The following is a 17,765-nucleotide window of genomic DNA, read 5'->3' on the forward strand; positions in this document are numbered from 1 at the left end:
TGCAAAATTTGAATAAGTTAGGCGATTATTTTAACAGTGTGTCGATATATAATTTTCTTTTTCAGAAGGAGCAATGTTGCGATTTTATTTTGAAGGAAGACACGACGTACTACGTACATTCTCGTAAGCTACCTTGACGCAAAAATTACTCACCGTCAAGTACCGCAAAAACAATCAGAATAATACTTCCGGAAGACTCAAAATAAAATAAATTTTAACTTCCATTTAAATATGTAATACTTTCGTACTTAAAATGTATTTGTGTTTGTCTCTCTCTCTATTTGTCTCCAGTGTCTTAAGCAGTTCATTAATAAATGTATCTCGAAAATATAATTGCCCAATTAGAATCATTAATAAATAGGCTACATACACATGATTAAAATTAATTCTTAAAAAATCACATACTTTGACAAAATAAACGATCAGTGAGCAACGTGTCTGTTTTGTCTTGTAGCCTAAATCATATTAATAACAATATGTACAGAACTAAATATTGTCCATTTAAATGTTTGTAAAGCAAAGTTCATTTTTAGATATAAAATAAATTATGTTTAATTCAGCACTTAAACATTGCACGTTTCCATCACCGGGTGAAATCATCTCACTACACCTGCATTAGTAGGCTAAAAGCCACGCCCACTCACTAACACCTGCACCAGGAAGTGAACGGATCGTGTCTGTTTTGCTTAAACACTTGAATCTTAAACCTGAGTAACCGAATAAAACAGGACTTAAAGAATATATTCGAACATACAACGTTACAAAAATTGCTTGATTTTTTTTTCTGTCGAGGATTTGTCGGTTTGGTCGCAGTCCGAGCAGCAGGTAGGAATCACGAGGTCTTTGCGGGTTTGATAAAGTTGGTGTTCGATGTGTGTTATTTTTTCCTTTTGTTAAATGTGCTGGATACACCAATACTATGTCGGAGGAACTTGCTATTAACCTCGTTATAAACTAACTAAACTAATACCTTTAACAGATCACCTACATATCTGGTATTGAAATAGAAAAATAGGCTATTGAGTAACATCTTAGTCATTTTTAAATCTCCTATAGTATTACTTTACAGCATATTTCACCAAAGACACGCACAGTTTGTAAATTATTTTTAGGATCACATAATGTCACATTTATTTATTTTACATTTTACATGGTCAGTTTCTTGCATTAAATAAGGATCTCCACTGTGCTTTCATACTTTATTTTTAGTTTATTCAAATATAATAATACAATATAGCATAATTAAAAACATGGGTTTGAAACTAAAAAGACATAATATTGTTGTTAAAATATGTGATGACAAACTAAAGAAAAGCATAAATGACAAAAACACTGTTAAGTTTTGGCCTTAAACTTCCAGGTACAAAACATATTTTACATTTCAATGTTTACATTTAATAAAAAATTAATCCATGAAAGTAGTAATAATCATAATAGTAATAATAATCATATGTATGTTAGAATACTGAAGACTGCAGCAGATAAAGATTTAGAAAACATGGGCAAGACTAAAGATAATGTAGAAACCTGTGTTGATGCATGAGGCATAACCGTTGACTCTTCCTGTTTTGCAGGTTTGTCTCGTCTAAATGTGAGCTTCAGCTGTGACTCCTATAAGTATGCTATCACCTCATAAACACCAACTGCTTCTCACTGCCCTGCTACTCAGTGGCTGGACAGCAAACGGAGCTCAGAACGGGTCAGAGACAGAGGCGGCGTCCTCTGTCCGTCTGGCCGTCCCCTCCGGCAGGAACATTGTGGTGAAGGAGGGATCCAGCACTTTGATTGAGTGTAATGTTACTGGAGGCTACGATGATATCAAGTGGTACAACTCTAAAGGACCTCTGCTGGATGAAGGCACAGGTAGGAGGAGGAGAAGAAGTTCATGAACAACTTTAAGTACTTTTTGTGCTACATAGTTGTTTACTGTACAAAAAGGCATACAGTCAGTCTTATTTTTTTTGTTTTATTTTATTTTTTTATATACTAAAGAAAACATTTTGCTAGAAAGCTTTTATCATAGTGCAAGTATCAAATGCCTAACTTTCCTCATAATGTCAAATAAACCAGACTAATGTAAACTAAAACTGCATATTGAGAGCTTAATGGTGAAGTTAGAAAACTTGCAAATAACTGTAAATGACCCCACAAGCAAAATAGACAAGAAGAAAAGAAGCCAATGCAAATAGAAGAGAACAGTGCAGTAAACCGTAAAGAGCAGTGTAAAACAATACAACAGAACACAAAAACATATTTGTACAGACAACAATTTTTGCATAGACCAAACAATTGCCTAAAAGTAACAATATTTACATTTTTCTATACTATACTAATGCAAAAATGCTATTTTAATCCTAAGAGGCTATGTAATACAGTTTCAATAACGTATGTTTTATATCGCACAGTGCAATCAACTTATGACATTCAGTTCAGTTTTCAGACATGAAAAAGGCTGGTATTGCTCTTTGTCATTTTCATTGAATATACTTATAATATAAGTTTTAAATTGAATTTATAAATTCCTGTTATTTGTTGTCATCTCACCCCATGTTGGTTTCTGTGTCAAAAAACTGAACACCATAGTATTGTTGGAGGTGATGACACTTTTTTGGTATAGGACTAACACTGTCTTCATCTTCTTGTCTTGTGTTCAGGTGGGAAGTGGCAGATTCAAGAGGACGGTGTCCTGAACATCACCATGGTTTCCTTCAAGGACCGCGGCCGCTACACCTGCGTCGTCTCCAGCAGCGCCGGTTGGACCAAAAATTACACAGTCACTGTTCGTGTAGCCCACACGGACAGCGGCCTTGGACTATACTACGTCATCGTCTGCCTAATAGCCTTTAGCATCACCATGGTCCTGAACGTGGCGCGGCTCTGCATGGTCAGCAGCCACCTCAAGAAGACAGAGAGAGCCATCAATGAGTTCTTCCGCACAGAGGGCGCAGAGAAGCTGCAGAAGGCCGTCGAGGTCGCCAAGCACATTCCGATTGTCACGTCGGCCAAGGCGGTAGAGCTCGCCAAGGTCACACAGTACAAGACCATGGAATTTGCACGTCACATGGAAGATCTGGCTCGGAGCGTTCCCCTGCCGCCGCTCATCCTGAACTGCCGCACGTTCGGGGAGGAGGTCATGGAGACGGGGAATCCGGGGCCTCACCCTGCAGAACAGGTTGGGAACAGGCAAGCTATAGGTCCACCCTCAACCAACAGAAATGGAGAGGAGGGGGAGGTGTGCCAGGCGCTGCTATCAAGCAGAGGGAACAATGAAGATAGCACTGATGTCAAAGTCTCAGTCCATACGGTTTCTGAAAAAGTGAACACCCAGGCTGAGATGTGCCTCCATGTGCCAGGCTCACGAACAAGTGTGTCCTATGAGAGCAACATATAGAGGATCTCAGTCTGAATCCCATCAGAAGGAACACATCCTCTGAAGTGTAAGGTGTCCAATCGAAAGTGGGAATAAAAAAAATTGTGTGGTAGGTTGTCTTTTAGATTTGAGCAATTCTGCTTCTGCTTCTCAATTCTCTTTCTTATCGGGAATCCGAAAGCCTTTTCAGGAAAAATTCTCTGTTCTCATAAAACTGCCAAGCCAAACACTCCTGAAGGTTCCTTTTTGCTGTCGATGAACATTTGACATCATTGTTAAATAAAATGTTGAGTGTCGCTTTTAGTCCCAGATTTCTTGGAGTTGCGTGGTTGATGTACTGACTACAGTTTGAAAATCTATAGTTGTACATCTTCGCTGGGTATCATTTTCAGTAACTTGAAAGAAGAATAATCATCATAATAAGAGTAAAGTTAGAAAATGCATGCGTCATATTCTTAAAAATGTCTTCCAGTGCATAATCACTCAGCATCTTTAAATAGTCCCATAAACACAACATTTAAAGTCATTTACTCAGTTCAGAGAGAAAGAAATTGTCAATTCTTATAAAACTGCAAGAAAAAATGTTTTGACTAAAGCCAAACCACATAAACATTTTTCACGTTTGGTAGTCGGATCTCTGTGAGACACAGATATAAAAGCAAATTTTCCTCCTTCAATGAATCCCATTTGCTGCTTTTCACTTTGACAGCCAGTCAACTCCCACAAAACAAAACATTGTAATGAAATATCCACATTTCATTGTGTTGATTGTTTGTGTGCCACTGCTTCTTGTCAGCCATATGACACTCACTGCAAGAAGTGGAAGACTTTAAAATAATGCTTCAAAAACACACTTGATGTATACCCATGTCTCACTTTTGCTGCTTTGTGAGTACAACAGCAGTTAATAACAGGTTAGGTCTTCTCTCAGAGGGACTGTTTCAATGAAAGAAGTGAACATATTTATTAAAATAAACTACATACGGCATGTTTTACAGTGAACACCACCCTTTCAGCTACTTTTAGCTTTCAGAGGCAGCAGAGGAACTGAAATATTAACATGATTACTTTTGCATTAGAACTCCAACGTCCAATGTGATGGAAAATCTGAACTTGTGCTCATAAATATGCAGGTGTAATCTATCTTATTTTGACACGTGCATGCCTGGATAAGTCAGAGACTTTCATTTTTTTAAATATTATGAAGGTAATGCAGCGTTTTCTGTATGTAGTTTGAGTAACGTTTGTGAGTGTTAGGTAAAGGTAAATAATGACTCTTTGGGGACAGGTTTGTATTGTATCATTTTGTGTAGAGTTTTGTGTTTTTATATGCACACACAGATTGTTCATACCCTCAGTATGTTGTCTAATAATATAAGTGTGTCCATGAAAACAGAATCATTGGGGTCTGAAGGATTAAACATATTTGTTTGTTGGATGTTTTGTTGAAAAACTGATCTGCTTTAAGCTTTTTATCTGAGCTCATTTGATGCTCCTCAAAATAAAGATGAAATTGTCATTCAAAAAATCCCATTGAACTCTGGTTTTGAGTTTTTTCAACCTTAGAAGCCCAGTCGAATTTAAACAAAACTGTGAAAAAAACTGTGTGAACTGTGAAACAGTTGTGGAACTTGGTCACTATAGTTGTTTTCTTTGTTGTTTCTACTGTTTTATTGAATCTTTATTTTTGTTACTGTGTGAAACGGTGTCATATTTAAAGGTGTATAGAAAATTATGCTGAATATGTCATTCACAGGAACTGAAAGCAGCATAATTTAATGTCATCCAAAACTTGTTAATCTGTGTCTGGTGTTTCTAGTTTCTTCCCCTTGAGGCAACACTGCAAATGAGCCACTGGGTGGAGCTGTTGGGTAAAACATCACTTCTGTGTGTCAGATGAACATTTGACATCATTGTTAAATAAAAAGCTGAGTGTCTCTTTAAGTCCCAGATTTCTTGGAGTTGCTTGATTGAAGTACTGACTACAGTTTGAAAATCTATAGTTCATGATCATAATATGAGTAAAGCTAGAAAATGCATGCATTATTTTCTTAAAAATGTCTCCCAGTGCATAATTACTCGGCATCTTTAAATAGTAATTAACTCAGTTCAGAGAGAAAGTAACAAATAAGAAAAACTGAATGAAATGAAACAACATTTTTCCTGATCTTCCCTAGAATTTACAATGAATAAAAATAAAGTATCCTTTCCATTTAAATGTTAAGTTGTTTTCCCTCCTAATCTTTAACCACAGACTTTGTAACATGTCAACATCTGATAATGTAAGAAATCCTCCTGTTCCACTCAGAGAAAAGCACTTTACTTCATTCATTTAGTTCCAAACTCTAAACTTACAAATTAACCTGAAAAGGAATTAAAAACTAACTTACATCTCAACGTATAAACAGAGGGAACATACACAAGCCTGTCAAAAAATATTTTATTTTCACCAAAAAACATCAAATAACTCTCCAGTTAGCACTTGTCAGTAATTTGCACTGTAAAAGTTAACACTTTTGAACATAAATAAATTAGCCGTAATTTAGCTGCGGTAAAACACATTCTCACATCTTCCACCTTTGTAAATAAATGATGCCCCGAGTCTTCATTTAGCTCATCTTGTACTCTGCTTGTGTTCTCGCAGTACTTTCCCAGAGGTTAATCTCTTGGAATACAGCTATCAAAGTGTTACTGTCTGCCCTACCTGAGAAATATCAGGTTGGAGAGCAGCCCAAATAACAATAACCTTGGGCCTCTGTGTTGAATAACTCAAAAAAATCCATCCTTCTTCCCTTTCCTGTCCTCTCTGGAGGCAAGCTTATCTAAATAGAATTGATTGGTCGGAGCGATCATTCATCATGCCGAGCCAAAGCCAACGTATAAGGAGAGGGGGAAGGAAGATTTTAAGGATAGGATATTTCTGGCGGGCCCTCTGTGTCATCGAGGTAAACTAAACAAATTGATCAGTCTAAAAAGGACGGGCAGTGCATGTGTGTGTGTTTGTGAGAGGGGAAAATATACAACAACACATTTATACTAACTTGTGTGTTTATATGGAGGACAAAGCCTTCCACAGGCTTGATTGAGGATTGATCATGCATACTTACTGTAATGAATGATGCCTGTGTGTGCAGTAAATTTCGACCTCTTGAATTTAAAGTGATCATAAAATTAGGTCAGAAGAAAACTGTTGCTAATTGCTTTTTATTTCCAATCAGCCTGAAGAAACAAGACAGGAGGAAAAAAAAACAAGGACAGTAGATGAGGAATTAGATGACACGATGAGAGAAGCGTGTGTCAGATCTGTTCATTAGACGAGAGGGCTTGGTGCAGATGCAGCAGTCGTGATTAGCTCTGCTGCACTGGCGGTGTGTGTAATGGGAGTGTGTTTACTTTCCTGATTCACTGGCATGAACCCAAACACAGTCTTGCCCTTTTAGCTTTGAGTTGGATAGTCTTGTACACTGAAGGACAAACAAACACTCCAAACTTTGTTTTTCTCTGTAAAGACAGCAGGTTGGAGGAGAGCTGTCCATCCAAATCATATTTTTTTCCCCACCAGCAAAGACATAACTTCACACTTACCTTATAGACACATACAAAACATAGCCAAAAGTCTGTGGACACCTGCACAACACTCCTATAGCTGACTTTTAGGTCAGCCACTGATAAAACCCACGGTGATAAGGGCTGGCTCTCACTAGCCCTGTTTCTATCAAAGTCGAAACTAATCTCGACGTGAAATTTTGAAAAGCAGCATAAACGTACTATTGTTAGAGGATGGCAGTGTAGTGTACTGTTGTATTAATCTGACAATAAATAATAGAAGAAGTACAGATTGTGCAAGAAAGAGAGAGAGAGAGAGAGAGAGAAGAGGTTGCAACGTTGGCCACCCACAAGAGAATGCAAGGCAAGGCAAGTTTATTTGTATAGCACAATTCAACACAAGGTGATTCAAAGTGCTTTACATAAACATTAAAAACAGCGAGACACAATTGAAAACAGTAAAAACAGTCAATTAAAACACGGAAATAGAAATAAAAATACTAATAAGATAAAATAAGATACAGCAGGAAAAGAAAAGAGATAAAATAATAAAAAGCACAAGTCAAACATTGCGTAGTTAAAAAGTAAGGGCAGTAGAGTAGAGCAGATAAGTGTTAAAGTTAAGAGTACGCTGCAGTAAACAATAGTGTTTTTAGTCCTGATTTAAAGGAGCTGTACTTTTCGGCAGACCTCAGATCTACAGGTAGTTTGTTCCCCAGGTGAGGAGCATAATAACTGAAAGCTGCCTCACCCCGCTTAGTTCTTGTTCTTGGGACACGCAACAAGCCAGTTCCAGATGACCTAATGGGTCTGGATGCTTCGTAGAGAGGTAGTAGATCAAGCATGTAATTTGGTCCGAGACCATTCAGTGCTTTGTAGACCAGCAGTAAGATTTTAAAATATATCCTCTGACTCACAGGAAGCCAGTGTAGTGATTTAAGGACCGGTGTAATATGGTCCAGTTTCCTGGTGTTTGTGAGGACTCTGGCGGCAGCATTCTGGATCAGCTGCAGCTGCCTGATTGATTTTTTGTTAAGACCTGTGAAGATGCCATTGCAATAATCCAACCTACTAAAAATGAATGCATGGATAAGTTTTTCCATGTCTTGTTTGGACACAAACCCCTTAATTCTAGCAATGTTTTTCAGGTGGTAATAGGCAGATTTAGTGATAAGCTTTAGATGGCTGTTGAAGTTCAGGCCTGAGTCAATAATTACACCAAGATTTCTGGCTTGATTTGTAGCTGTCAATGAAGTAGAGCCAAGGTGAGCGCTGATCTTAGATCTTTCATTTTTAGGGCTAAGAATGATCACCTCTGTCTTCTCTGCATTTAGCTGGAGAAAATTCTGGCACATCCACTCATTGATTTGATGAATACAGTTACTCAATGAGAGTAAGGGACTGTAGTCATGTGAGGACACTGAAATGTAGAGTTGTGTGTCATCGGCATAAGTATGATAGGAGATGTTGTGATGTTCCGTAATCTGAGCTAGCGGTAGCATATAGATGTTGAATAGAAGCGGCCCGAGAAAGGACCCTTGAGGAACCCCACATGTGATCTTAATTCGCTCAGACTCATGTTTTCCAATTGACACAAAAAAGTCCCTATCTTGTAAGCAAGATTTGAACCATTGTAGCACAGTGCCGGTGAGCCCCACCCACTGTTCCAGTATGCTGAATAGTATGTTTTGATCAACTGTGTCAAATGCAGCACTGAGATCCAGTAAAACCAGAACAGATGATTTGCTTGCATCAGTGTTCAGATGAATATAATTTAAGACTTTGATAAGTACAGTCTCAGTGCTGTGGTGTCACCGAAATTCAGACTGAAATCTGTTAAAAAGATTGTCTTGCATCATAAAAGATTTGATATTGGCCTATAGTTACTAATTGTTGTGGAATCCAGATTAGATTTTTTTTAGAAGAGGTTTTATTACTGCAGTTTTCAAAGCCTGTGGAAACTGTCCTGCTTGGAGAGAAGTGTTTATTATTTGCAGTACATCCGGAGCTATGCAGTTGAAAACAGTTTTTAAAAAGTTTGAAGGCAGAATATCAAGGCAGCAGGTTGTGGGCTTCAATTTTGAAACCATTTCCTTTAGTGTTGTGTAATCTAGGAGGCTAAAATGTCCTAGCTTGACTAGAGGATGGGAAGGCACCAGTGTTATCATTCCTGAGCTGGAGCTGCACACTGCTTGTCTTACTTTTAATATTTTGTCATTGCATGACTTGTTAGACAGCAGTTCAGGAGGGACTGATGCTGTGGGATTTGTCAGGCTGTCTACGACAGAAAAAAGTGTGCAGGCATTATTACTGTTTCTATTGATAATCTCTGAAAAATATGACTGCCTTGCATTCTTCAGTTCCTGATTATAAGTGTGAAGACCCTCTTTATAAATGTCCTAATATACCTGGAGTTTGTTTTATCGCCACCAAAGAAAATGGAGAGAAGTCTTCAGGAATTGGATTCAATTGGGCAACTTATAATTGTTATTTCATGTCAGCTCGTCTTGAGTTCATCTGAGTTCAATGTTTGCTATATCAGTACAGAAAAATAATTTCCATCTACCGTTTCGAAAAAACAACACCTCAAGCAAGCCTAAAAACCTATCTACACATTTCTAAAAAAAATGTTTTATAGAATTTTAGTGTTTCCATAAAGTTTTTTTATGCAAATCTTGAAAATGCACATAGAAATTTGTTGATGGAAGCATTAGTCTTCCAGTTCACCCCAAAGGTGTTGGGTGTGGGTGAGGCATTGTGTATGGAGGCAATGTCATGTTGATATAGGAGAGGGCCAAACACAAACTATTGACACAAAGTTTGAGGAACATTATTTACTAAAATATCATTGTATGGCAACAGGATTTCCCTCTGTTTTAACTCTGAGGCTCAATACATGGACTGAGGTGTATGCATAGTTTTAGCCACAAAGTATTTTTTTACTCTGTGGTGGCTGAAGTTGGTACAGGTTTTAACTTAATTCTCCAACTTTAAATTAAAAAAAAAAATTTTTTCCTAAATTGTCAATAATCCGATAATATATGTCAACACTGGCACACATTTTGGTACAGATAATAAGCTATCCATTGGAGCCTATGTGATGAAGCTAGGTAACATTAACAATCCCATAATCTTCCATCTAGCGCCATCATCAATTTTGTCCAATACTTTTTGGAACCATCTCGTCAGTCGCAGTTGTTCTTTGTGTTTTGTGATAATTAGCACACGTTAGCATGCTAACACACTAAATGTAATGATAAACAGTACCTGCCCAACATCAGCATCATAGCATTGTATTTGAGCCAGCATGCTAGCATTCTGACATTAGCATTTAGCTCAAAGCATCACGGTACCGAAGCACGGCCTCACAGAGCTGCTAGCATGGCTGTAGACTCTGAGCCTTGTCATTGTCTTCTTCATCTCTTCATCTATTTCTTTTCTCCCTAATGAAACACACTTTTTTGAATAGTGCTGAGATAAAGTTTAAATGTGAACTTACTGTTTGGTTTACATTAAGAAAGCTCCAACTGGACTATATAGTGTTTGCATTCAGTCAAAGCAACCTATTTACAGCAAATGTAGGTTTCAAGCTTGTTTGTCGTTATTTCCAGATAACCTCCAGCAAAAATGTGGACCTGCAAACGGTCCATGCGAGGTTGAACAGCACATGTGCCAACAAAGGGGTAGGGGCACTGTGGCTGACCTGATTCTCTGCAGGGTCCTGCTGCTACAAACGGCCCGCTGTCAAGCACTAATGGGAAATAATGGCTGTAGCAGTATCACAGCGGCAGCCTGGGCTCGCTGGGGACTGGGGTGAAGGTATTGGGGTCACATCTTCCAACGGCTCCTTGTATCCTCGGACAGATACATACTGCACAGAGAGAAAACATCTGGAGGGGAAGCGAGCAATGGCGTTGGCCAAATGAGGTTGTATGAAAGGTTGTGAATAGGGAGAAGTCAGCAGGACTGATTGTGTGTCCATGAAACTTTGAAGGAAGTTGTAGGTAGGTCTCCAAGGGGGCTTTGGACCATTGTACCATGACATTGTTTTAATGTGAAACATCATCCTCATTGTGAACATTGAACGTTTCTGGGTAGGTCTTAGTGGTTATTTCCCAACCATGTTTTCTTCCTTGATGTATATCCTCATGTGGTCAGGGACAGAGGAACCTTTCCTGTAATGAAAGCAACATTTAACATAAAAATTATTCTCAATTATATTCTGAATTGTATGCTAGTCTGTCACACATTTTGCATTTTATATGTAATAGCCAACTATAAAAAGACTGCTTCCATGTGCAATTATTTTGAATTAATGAACTGGAATTATAACAATTGAACACTCTCTATTTTCTCTATTATTAGCAAAAATGCTATCTAATGCACATCTGGTAAACCAGCATGGAGAAATAAAAGGCATAAGAAAGTGCTGAATTAAAAAGTGTATTAGAAATATAATTCCAACTTCTTGCTTAGAAATATTTAATTTCCAAGAAGCACAGTGTTGAAATTCTGAGTGAATTCAGCCCATGTCATTTTGGGTGTTTCCATTACAATCCAATACCCGGAATGAGGCAGGTCTCACTCGCCAAAACGCCCCTAATTTGAATGTGAGCCGTCCTGAGCGGTCTTTTGACCGGACTTTTTTTTCTGTCGAAGAGCAGGGCGGTTTTTCTCCCCTGAAAAAAAGCCTGGTTGCTGATTGGATAGAACACTAAGAAGGATGTGAAATAGTGTTCGAAGCCATAACACGCGCAATTTTTAAAAGCCTGCGAAGTAGCAAGTACTCACAAGCAACAAGAAACATAATCCTCTTTCATAGTCTGGTCCCGCTATATTGCTGGAAAGATCTGTGCCAGCACCGGAACAAGGTGCACATTAGCTCAGGGCTAATAGGCTAACAGTTAGCTCTGTAGCAGTACAGTGTGTATGTGTTGCTGCTGCAGGAGGTGTTCACTTAGCGATCTCTTTTTGCAACAAGCACCGGACACTCTGTGCACAGTTAACGATGCCGGTTAATTCACGATCAAAATGTTTATGATCAGCAGAGATGCTGTGCATAATTAGCCATGCTGGTTTGTTTATGATCAACGGGGGACGTTAGCGATGGCGGCTACAGTTGCGTCTCCTGTGTTTTATCTGTTACATATGTGATCACAGTCGAAACTATCGAAAACCATACGTCACCTCCGTCTGGGGCCTTTTTTTGTAATGGAGACACGCTGAGTGATTGGACATTTGAGAGGGCGTGGCCTGAGACTTCGCAGCGGCCACTCTTCCCCCTAAAGGAAACACGGCTATTATAAACACTGAATACATAGTCTTGGAAATGATTGGTGAATTGCAAATTGTGTGCAGTGAAGAAAGGAAAAACCATGTGTGACCATTAACATTCAGTGGGAATAAGTCACACAGCGCTGTGAAATAGCCTCAATGGCACAACACTTTTTTTCACCTGTATTTTTATGTTCCCATATAAGGACTGAAGAGTAAATAATTTACGATTGGCTTTAATTTCCTTGGTTGTGAAGTTTGATTCTCACAAAATTTGAAACATTATAGAATAGATTTTGAACCCGCTCATGGTGAGGCTCACTTCATTCTCTAAGAGATGGAGATAGCTTCCGTTCTTGAGCACACCTGAAGGAGTCTGTTTGAAGTTTAAATCAAAACTTTCTGGTGAATATCCAAACAGGAAAGCAGGAAATTGCCCCCCACTTTGAGAGACAGGTTTGTTCTTTGCTCTGAGAGCAATTTGAGTCCCAGACGAACAAACAGAGCCTGTTGCAGGTTATAATTTGTTGTATTATGCGAGTCTGACTCAGACCAGGATTGAGTGCCTTAAATTAAGGCTCTCGGTTCGGCTGCAATTGCCATAGAGGAGCCTTAATTTCCATTATCATTCTTTGAACCAACAAAGGCAATCATAATAATTCTTCTGACATGTGCCTTCTGCTCCAGTGTGCAATTTAAATTGTTCCAACTGGAGTTACTATACATGTTATATGGCTGTTCTCTCATTATTCATTCATTTATTCAGCCAAGGTCTGACCTTTAATTGTATTCCTTTTTTTAAAATATTCAAACAGGTCTAAAATTAAAAAGCAACTACAAAGAGACCCAAAATTACTTCAGAGACAGAACATTTCCACAAAAAGACACAATACCAATAAGAAAACACAAAATAACCACAGAGACACAAAACAACTACAAGAGACACAAAGACAGAGAGAGATGTGTAATGACAGCAAAGAGCTAGAACTTTTTTTTGGGTCAAAGAGACCAAAACAACCAGAGATGCAAAATAAGCTGCAAAAAGACGTCTAAAGAAAAGGTCTCACAATGACTGTGATTGTTGGAAAAGAAACACAAAGAGACACAAAATACCTAAATATAACCATTAAAAACTTTGATAATCGGTCGTAGCTGGGAAGGGAAATTGTACTGCAATATTGGATATTTTGAGGGAAAACAAATGCAATACCTGATACATGAAATATCAACATTATTTGTGATTTGGGTGAGCAAAACCTTTTTTCTTTCTTTCTCTCTCTGCTGTCAAAAACAACCCATGTGTTTTCTGATCCGGCACCCCAATCATCAAGACGACACTTTCTCAGTGCCTTCCAAAATACGTAGTGAACTGCCAACTCTTGTGGTTAATGTTTGGGAAAGACTGTGGTCAAGAATACCGATACAGACTCTTGGTAGGAGTCCCTCATCTTAAAGTATTACTGGAAGAGAACTAATCACACAGAATTGCTTCCACCAGCTTTTACTCCTCACTGAGGCTATGACATGACCGGAAAACTCACAAGCTTGCTTCTTAAAAAACAACATGTAAATAAGCAGCCCACAACGTTCTCTGACAAGTCATATGACTTATTCTGTGTTCACTGGATCCTCATGTTTGAGGTTTTGTGGTGTTTTAACTTCATATACATCCGAATTTGTGTACAGAGATAAAGATGCAGTTAAATACAAATGGCTTGTCAGGAAAATCTGAACAAGATTTGCTCAAACATTACAGCCTTACCTCCAGCATACACTTCTATATTTTCATATCTGTCCCTAACTCTCCTGCTGAGCAATTACACTCTGACTGTATAAAGCAGCAACACAGATAAAAATCCGAACTTATCAGGATTTACAAGTTCATTCCTGTCATTTACTGTGGCTTTTTTTCTGTTTCATATTGTTTCCTGGTGGTCTCAAATGCAAACTCAAACCGCAGTAGATCAGCTAACAAAATTCTGCCCTTGTTGTCATTTAGTTGGCGGTATCTGCTCTGTGGGCTTCACTTGGCAGGACAGTTAAATTAGATGACTCGGCCTCGCCTGCGCTGCACGGCTCGACTTTGTGGCTGTTGGTTTAAAGATTGTTTCACGGCAAGGACTAAGACAGATTTACTGAGTGGCAGACACACTATAAATATGCAGTAATGAAACTCATGAAATATTTATTGACCAGTGTCTTCCTCCATCTTTTCATAGACAGGTGGGATGTGCTCCTCTGTGGAATAAGACTGGAAGATATTTGATGACATTACTATAATGACTGCAAGTTACTATTCAACTGGAGGATTTTAACTGGTTATATTTGCATAAATCAGTCTTAGACAAACTGTCAGAGGCAGTCCCAGGCTACACAGCATTATTTTAGGACTTGCCAACATGCAGCATGGGCTCTATATGAGCTGCATGGCAATATCATTCTGTCATATGTAGGTCATGGCAACTGGCAAGTAAATTGTACAGTCTGTGCTCAATCTTCAAAGACACTGCAAACAAGTTTACGATGTGTGAATGTGTGCTGGCATCACAGAAATATACACATGGTTGTTTGCCTTTACACTGTTGTTCCAGGATTTAAGGAGGCTTTAGGGAAGCTATAGTGCAGTAAAGTCAGTTTTTAGGACTGTGATAGATTTTTATTGTTCTGTCGCTGTATTGAAGCTTGGTGGGTTTAAAAATCAAGGGCAATGCAGCAGGGCTATGATTCTATACATACAGACAAGAAACAGTAGAATGTTTTTGAATAAGTCACATGGCCTGAATCTATCCACCATGTGTTTTACTGCTGAGGACCAGACCTAAAGCAAAAAGACCATGGACAGTAGAGGGAGGACAAGACATGGGGTGAAATGGCCTCATACAGCCAGGGTATAGTACATGAACAGTTTAACTGGAGCTGCCATGTCGAAGGGTTGCGACAGATGGCGCCAGAAATAAAATAATTGTTTCCGCCCAGGTGCTCATGAGGTGTGCTCTGCCTGTCTCCCCTTAAAAAATCCTGACCCCATAGGTCATTTGTACAGACAGCAAAATTTGACCCATGTTGTGTTTTGGACTGTCCTTTACTCCTCTCTAGCGGCCGTAGCATTTATAAATGAAGGCGATGCAGTTTATAAATAATGGAAGTTGCATTCGGGGCAGGCAGGAGGGGTGGTGGTCAGACTTTCACCCAGGAGAACAGGATTCATGTCCCGTGTGAAAACAAAAATAAACAATGTCATTTAAATTTCACTGAACATATTTTTACGTAACTATGTCACTTCCATCACGTCATCCTCGTAACTACTTGACATCCAGCATTTATTGTACATGCATTAATTTACTGTTTAAACTGTCTTTTGTAACGCCTTACCAGGACATTTTTTGTCCTACACCTAGGTCAGTCGTTTTTAAATGTAAATTCAATGAAACTGCAGCCTGTGGACAAACTGAACATGTATGTATAATGATGTGCGCTATTTTTAGAATGCTCCACACCACTCTGTACCGCAGAACACCCATATGGGTGGTTATGGGTGGTATTGACAAACAAGCTATTCTGTTGTTAAGGTTGGAGAAGTTGTTGGTTGTAACCCAAGTGTATGACGCCATTTGACCCTGTGTTTTCTCCTTCTACCTTTCTTGAAAAAGACCTGGAAACACACAGGTAGTGAGAGGGGCTGTAGTCTATGTACTCTAATGAACGGGTTCATCCCACAAAGCATGACAATGTATTTTATATTGTGAGACGGAACTACTTGGTACTTGGCACAAAGACACAAAGAGCACTGACACTGACCAATCACGGCAGACTGGGCAACAGGACGTGAGGCCTCACTCTGTGGTTTGATGATAATCGTATTATATCATCTACACAGTTCTCAGCACAGGTGAACACATGAGAAACTCTGAACCAATTTGTCAGACAGAGCTCTTCATCATCAACACCATCAAACCAGTAAATGAGGGAATGTCTATTCCAGGAAGCATTGATTGCATTGTTGACTAAATAACTTACAAAAACATGTTTGTTGCACTTGAAAATGGTCAGGAGTGATACATCATTTTTTTGTGGTTTTAGATTTGCAGTTAATAGACTGAAGATGCAAAAAGAAAGAAAAAACCCAGCTCATCTCCTGTGAAACATATAATTCAACCCTTAAATTCAATTAAAATTTGATCTGAGGAAAATTCTTAATCCTTGGAGAAAAAAACCCAGCTGGTTGCCCTTACCAACATGGCAGGACTATTTGGGTTGATTCATGCAGGGAGGATGGCTCTAGATGAGAAGGATATGAAGCTTGGGTTTTAAGATTAAAGGCGAGTGTCCTTGTTTTACCCAGAGAGCTGAAAGAAAGTTGTCTTTTCCTCTCCGCGCCCATGAGACGTCCTACCATTTTAATGCTTCATTTCTCCACCATCTACAGCCTTGGGTTCATTTCTCTGATGTTCTCATTAGCTCCCCTGAGTGGCTGCTCTTGTATGACATTGACAATCTATGTAACGTCTTATTTCATGTCAAACTGTACTGAAAAGCTGGGAGGCCTCTCTCTGTTAGTGTCAATTAATTTACGTGGCAATAGCCCGAACTGAAAAAGACCAAAACCATTCGCTTGTGTAGAGAAACATTAGTCCATTTTTCTTTCAGATTAGATGTTAGATTTCTACCCATGAGGACATTATTTTTACTCAAGGTTTTCATCTGCCTCAGAGCTCCAGTGACTCCCTGAATGAGAAAAATCACACCCTCCAAACTCAAATGGATCTAGGCGAGGATGAGGCGACCATCTCATCTGCCGTAACAGCTTTGTTTTATCGTTCTGAGTCCTGCAGCTGAATGGTGCCGCAGACAAACGCTGTCAGTGTGTATTTGCTCATTTGGCAGCACTTTTAACACACAGTTTTTCAGAAAGCTTTTACACAAGGAGAAATGCCACATGGGAGCAACAGCTTGTGTAAACAAAATCTTAAGCAAAACCACCCACCCGTAAACAGCAGACAGCCTCGCACTCATCTCATTCACGCACACGCACGCACAGACACACACAACACACTTTTCAAACACAAACATTTCCTTTACCCATCACTACCTACAGTGCATCACAAGAACAGCACTTTTCTTCATAAAGACGCTCATATGCCAGGAGTCTGATGTCTTCACACTACAGGTTTGGGATGTCATTAACAGACTGCTGAGCTGCTGAGATAGTAAAATCAACTAAGAGTGTGAATATGCTTGTCTAATGGTGAGATGAAACAAAGGAGGCTCAAGCTGTGGAGGTCTGTCAGCTGGTGATAGGGGTTGGTGATTTGATAAAATGCACCTATCCACATTTATATATAAGATATATTGTGCACTTTGAGACAATCTTTTGATAGATACCGTATATGTTGTTCGGGAACTAAATGTTGTTCAAGCAAGTCAATGTAAGGCATTTGTACATGCAGCAAAATACAACTCACATTTGGTTTTCAACCAGGCGGCAACCTCCAGGTCTGAGCAGGGAGGCAAACCAGGAAGTGTCTTAAGCTGCATTCTAGCAAAAATTCCAGCAGGGAATGCTAAATTTGGCTGC

General features: G+C 39.0%; 2 protein-coding genes across 2 annotated transcripts; one reads left to right on the forward strand and one right to left on the reverse strand.

Moving 5' to 3' along the window:
- Positions 1-631: 631 nt before the first annotated feature.
- On the forward strand, positions 632-3,666 carry LOC131986643 (microfibrillar-associated protein 3-like). Its single transcript, XM_059351702.1, has 3 exons — positions 632-825; positions 1,575-1,863; positions 2,655-3,666. The coding sequence occupies exons 2-3, from the start codon at positions 1,620-1,622 to the stop codon at positions 3,389-3,391; spliced, it is 981 nt and encodes a 326-aa protein (XP_059207685.1). The 5' UTR covers positions 632-825; positions 1,575-1,619; the 3' UTR covers positions 3,392-3,666.
- A 3,870-nt stretch (positions 3,667-7,536) lies between these two features.
- Positions 7,537-10,336, reverse strand: LOC131986205 (uncharacterized). The gene is made up of 2 exons (XM_059351057.1): positions 10,270-10,336; positions 7,537-8,453 (listed from the first exon to the last, which is right to left on the reverse strand). The coding sequence occupies exons 1-2, from the start codon at positions 10,334-10,336 to the stop codon at positions 7,537-7,539; spliced, it is 984 nt and encodes a 327-aa protein (XP_059207040.1).
- Between the last annotated feature and the right edge of the window lie 7,429 nt (positions 10,337-17,765).

The sequence above is a fragment of the Centropristis striata genome, chromosome 15 (genome assembly GCF_030273125.1).
Source record: "Centropristis striata isolate RG_2023a ecotype Rhode Island chromosome 15, C.striata_1.0, whole genome shotgun sequence".
Lineage (NCBI taxonomy): Eukaryota > Metazoa > Chordata > Actinopteri > Perciformes > Serranidae > Centropristis > Centropristis striata.

Bases quoted from the DNA above. Each gene is read 5' to 3' on its own strand.
- LOC131986643 (XM_059351702.1), top strand. From the start codon at position 1,620: ATGCTATCACCTCATAAACACCAACTGCTTCTCACTGCCCTGCTACTC. The intron at 1,864-2,654 runs GTAGGAGGAGGA...TCTTGTGTTCAG, and splicing joins TCTGCTGGATGAAGGCACAG to GTGGGAAGTGGCAGATTCAA.
- LOC131986205 (XM_059351057.1), bottom strand. From the start codon at position 10,336: ATGAAGAAGACAATGACAAGGCTCAGAGTCTACAGCCATGCTAGCAGC. The intron at 8,454-10,269 runs GTACCGTGATGC...GGGTTCCTCAAG, and splicing joins CTCTGTGAGGCCGTGCTTCG to GGTCCTTTCTCGGGCCGCTT.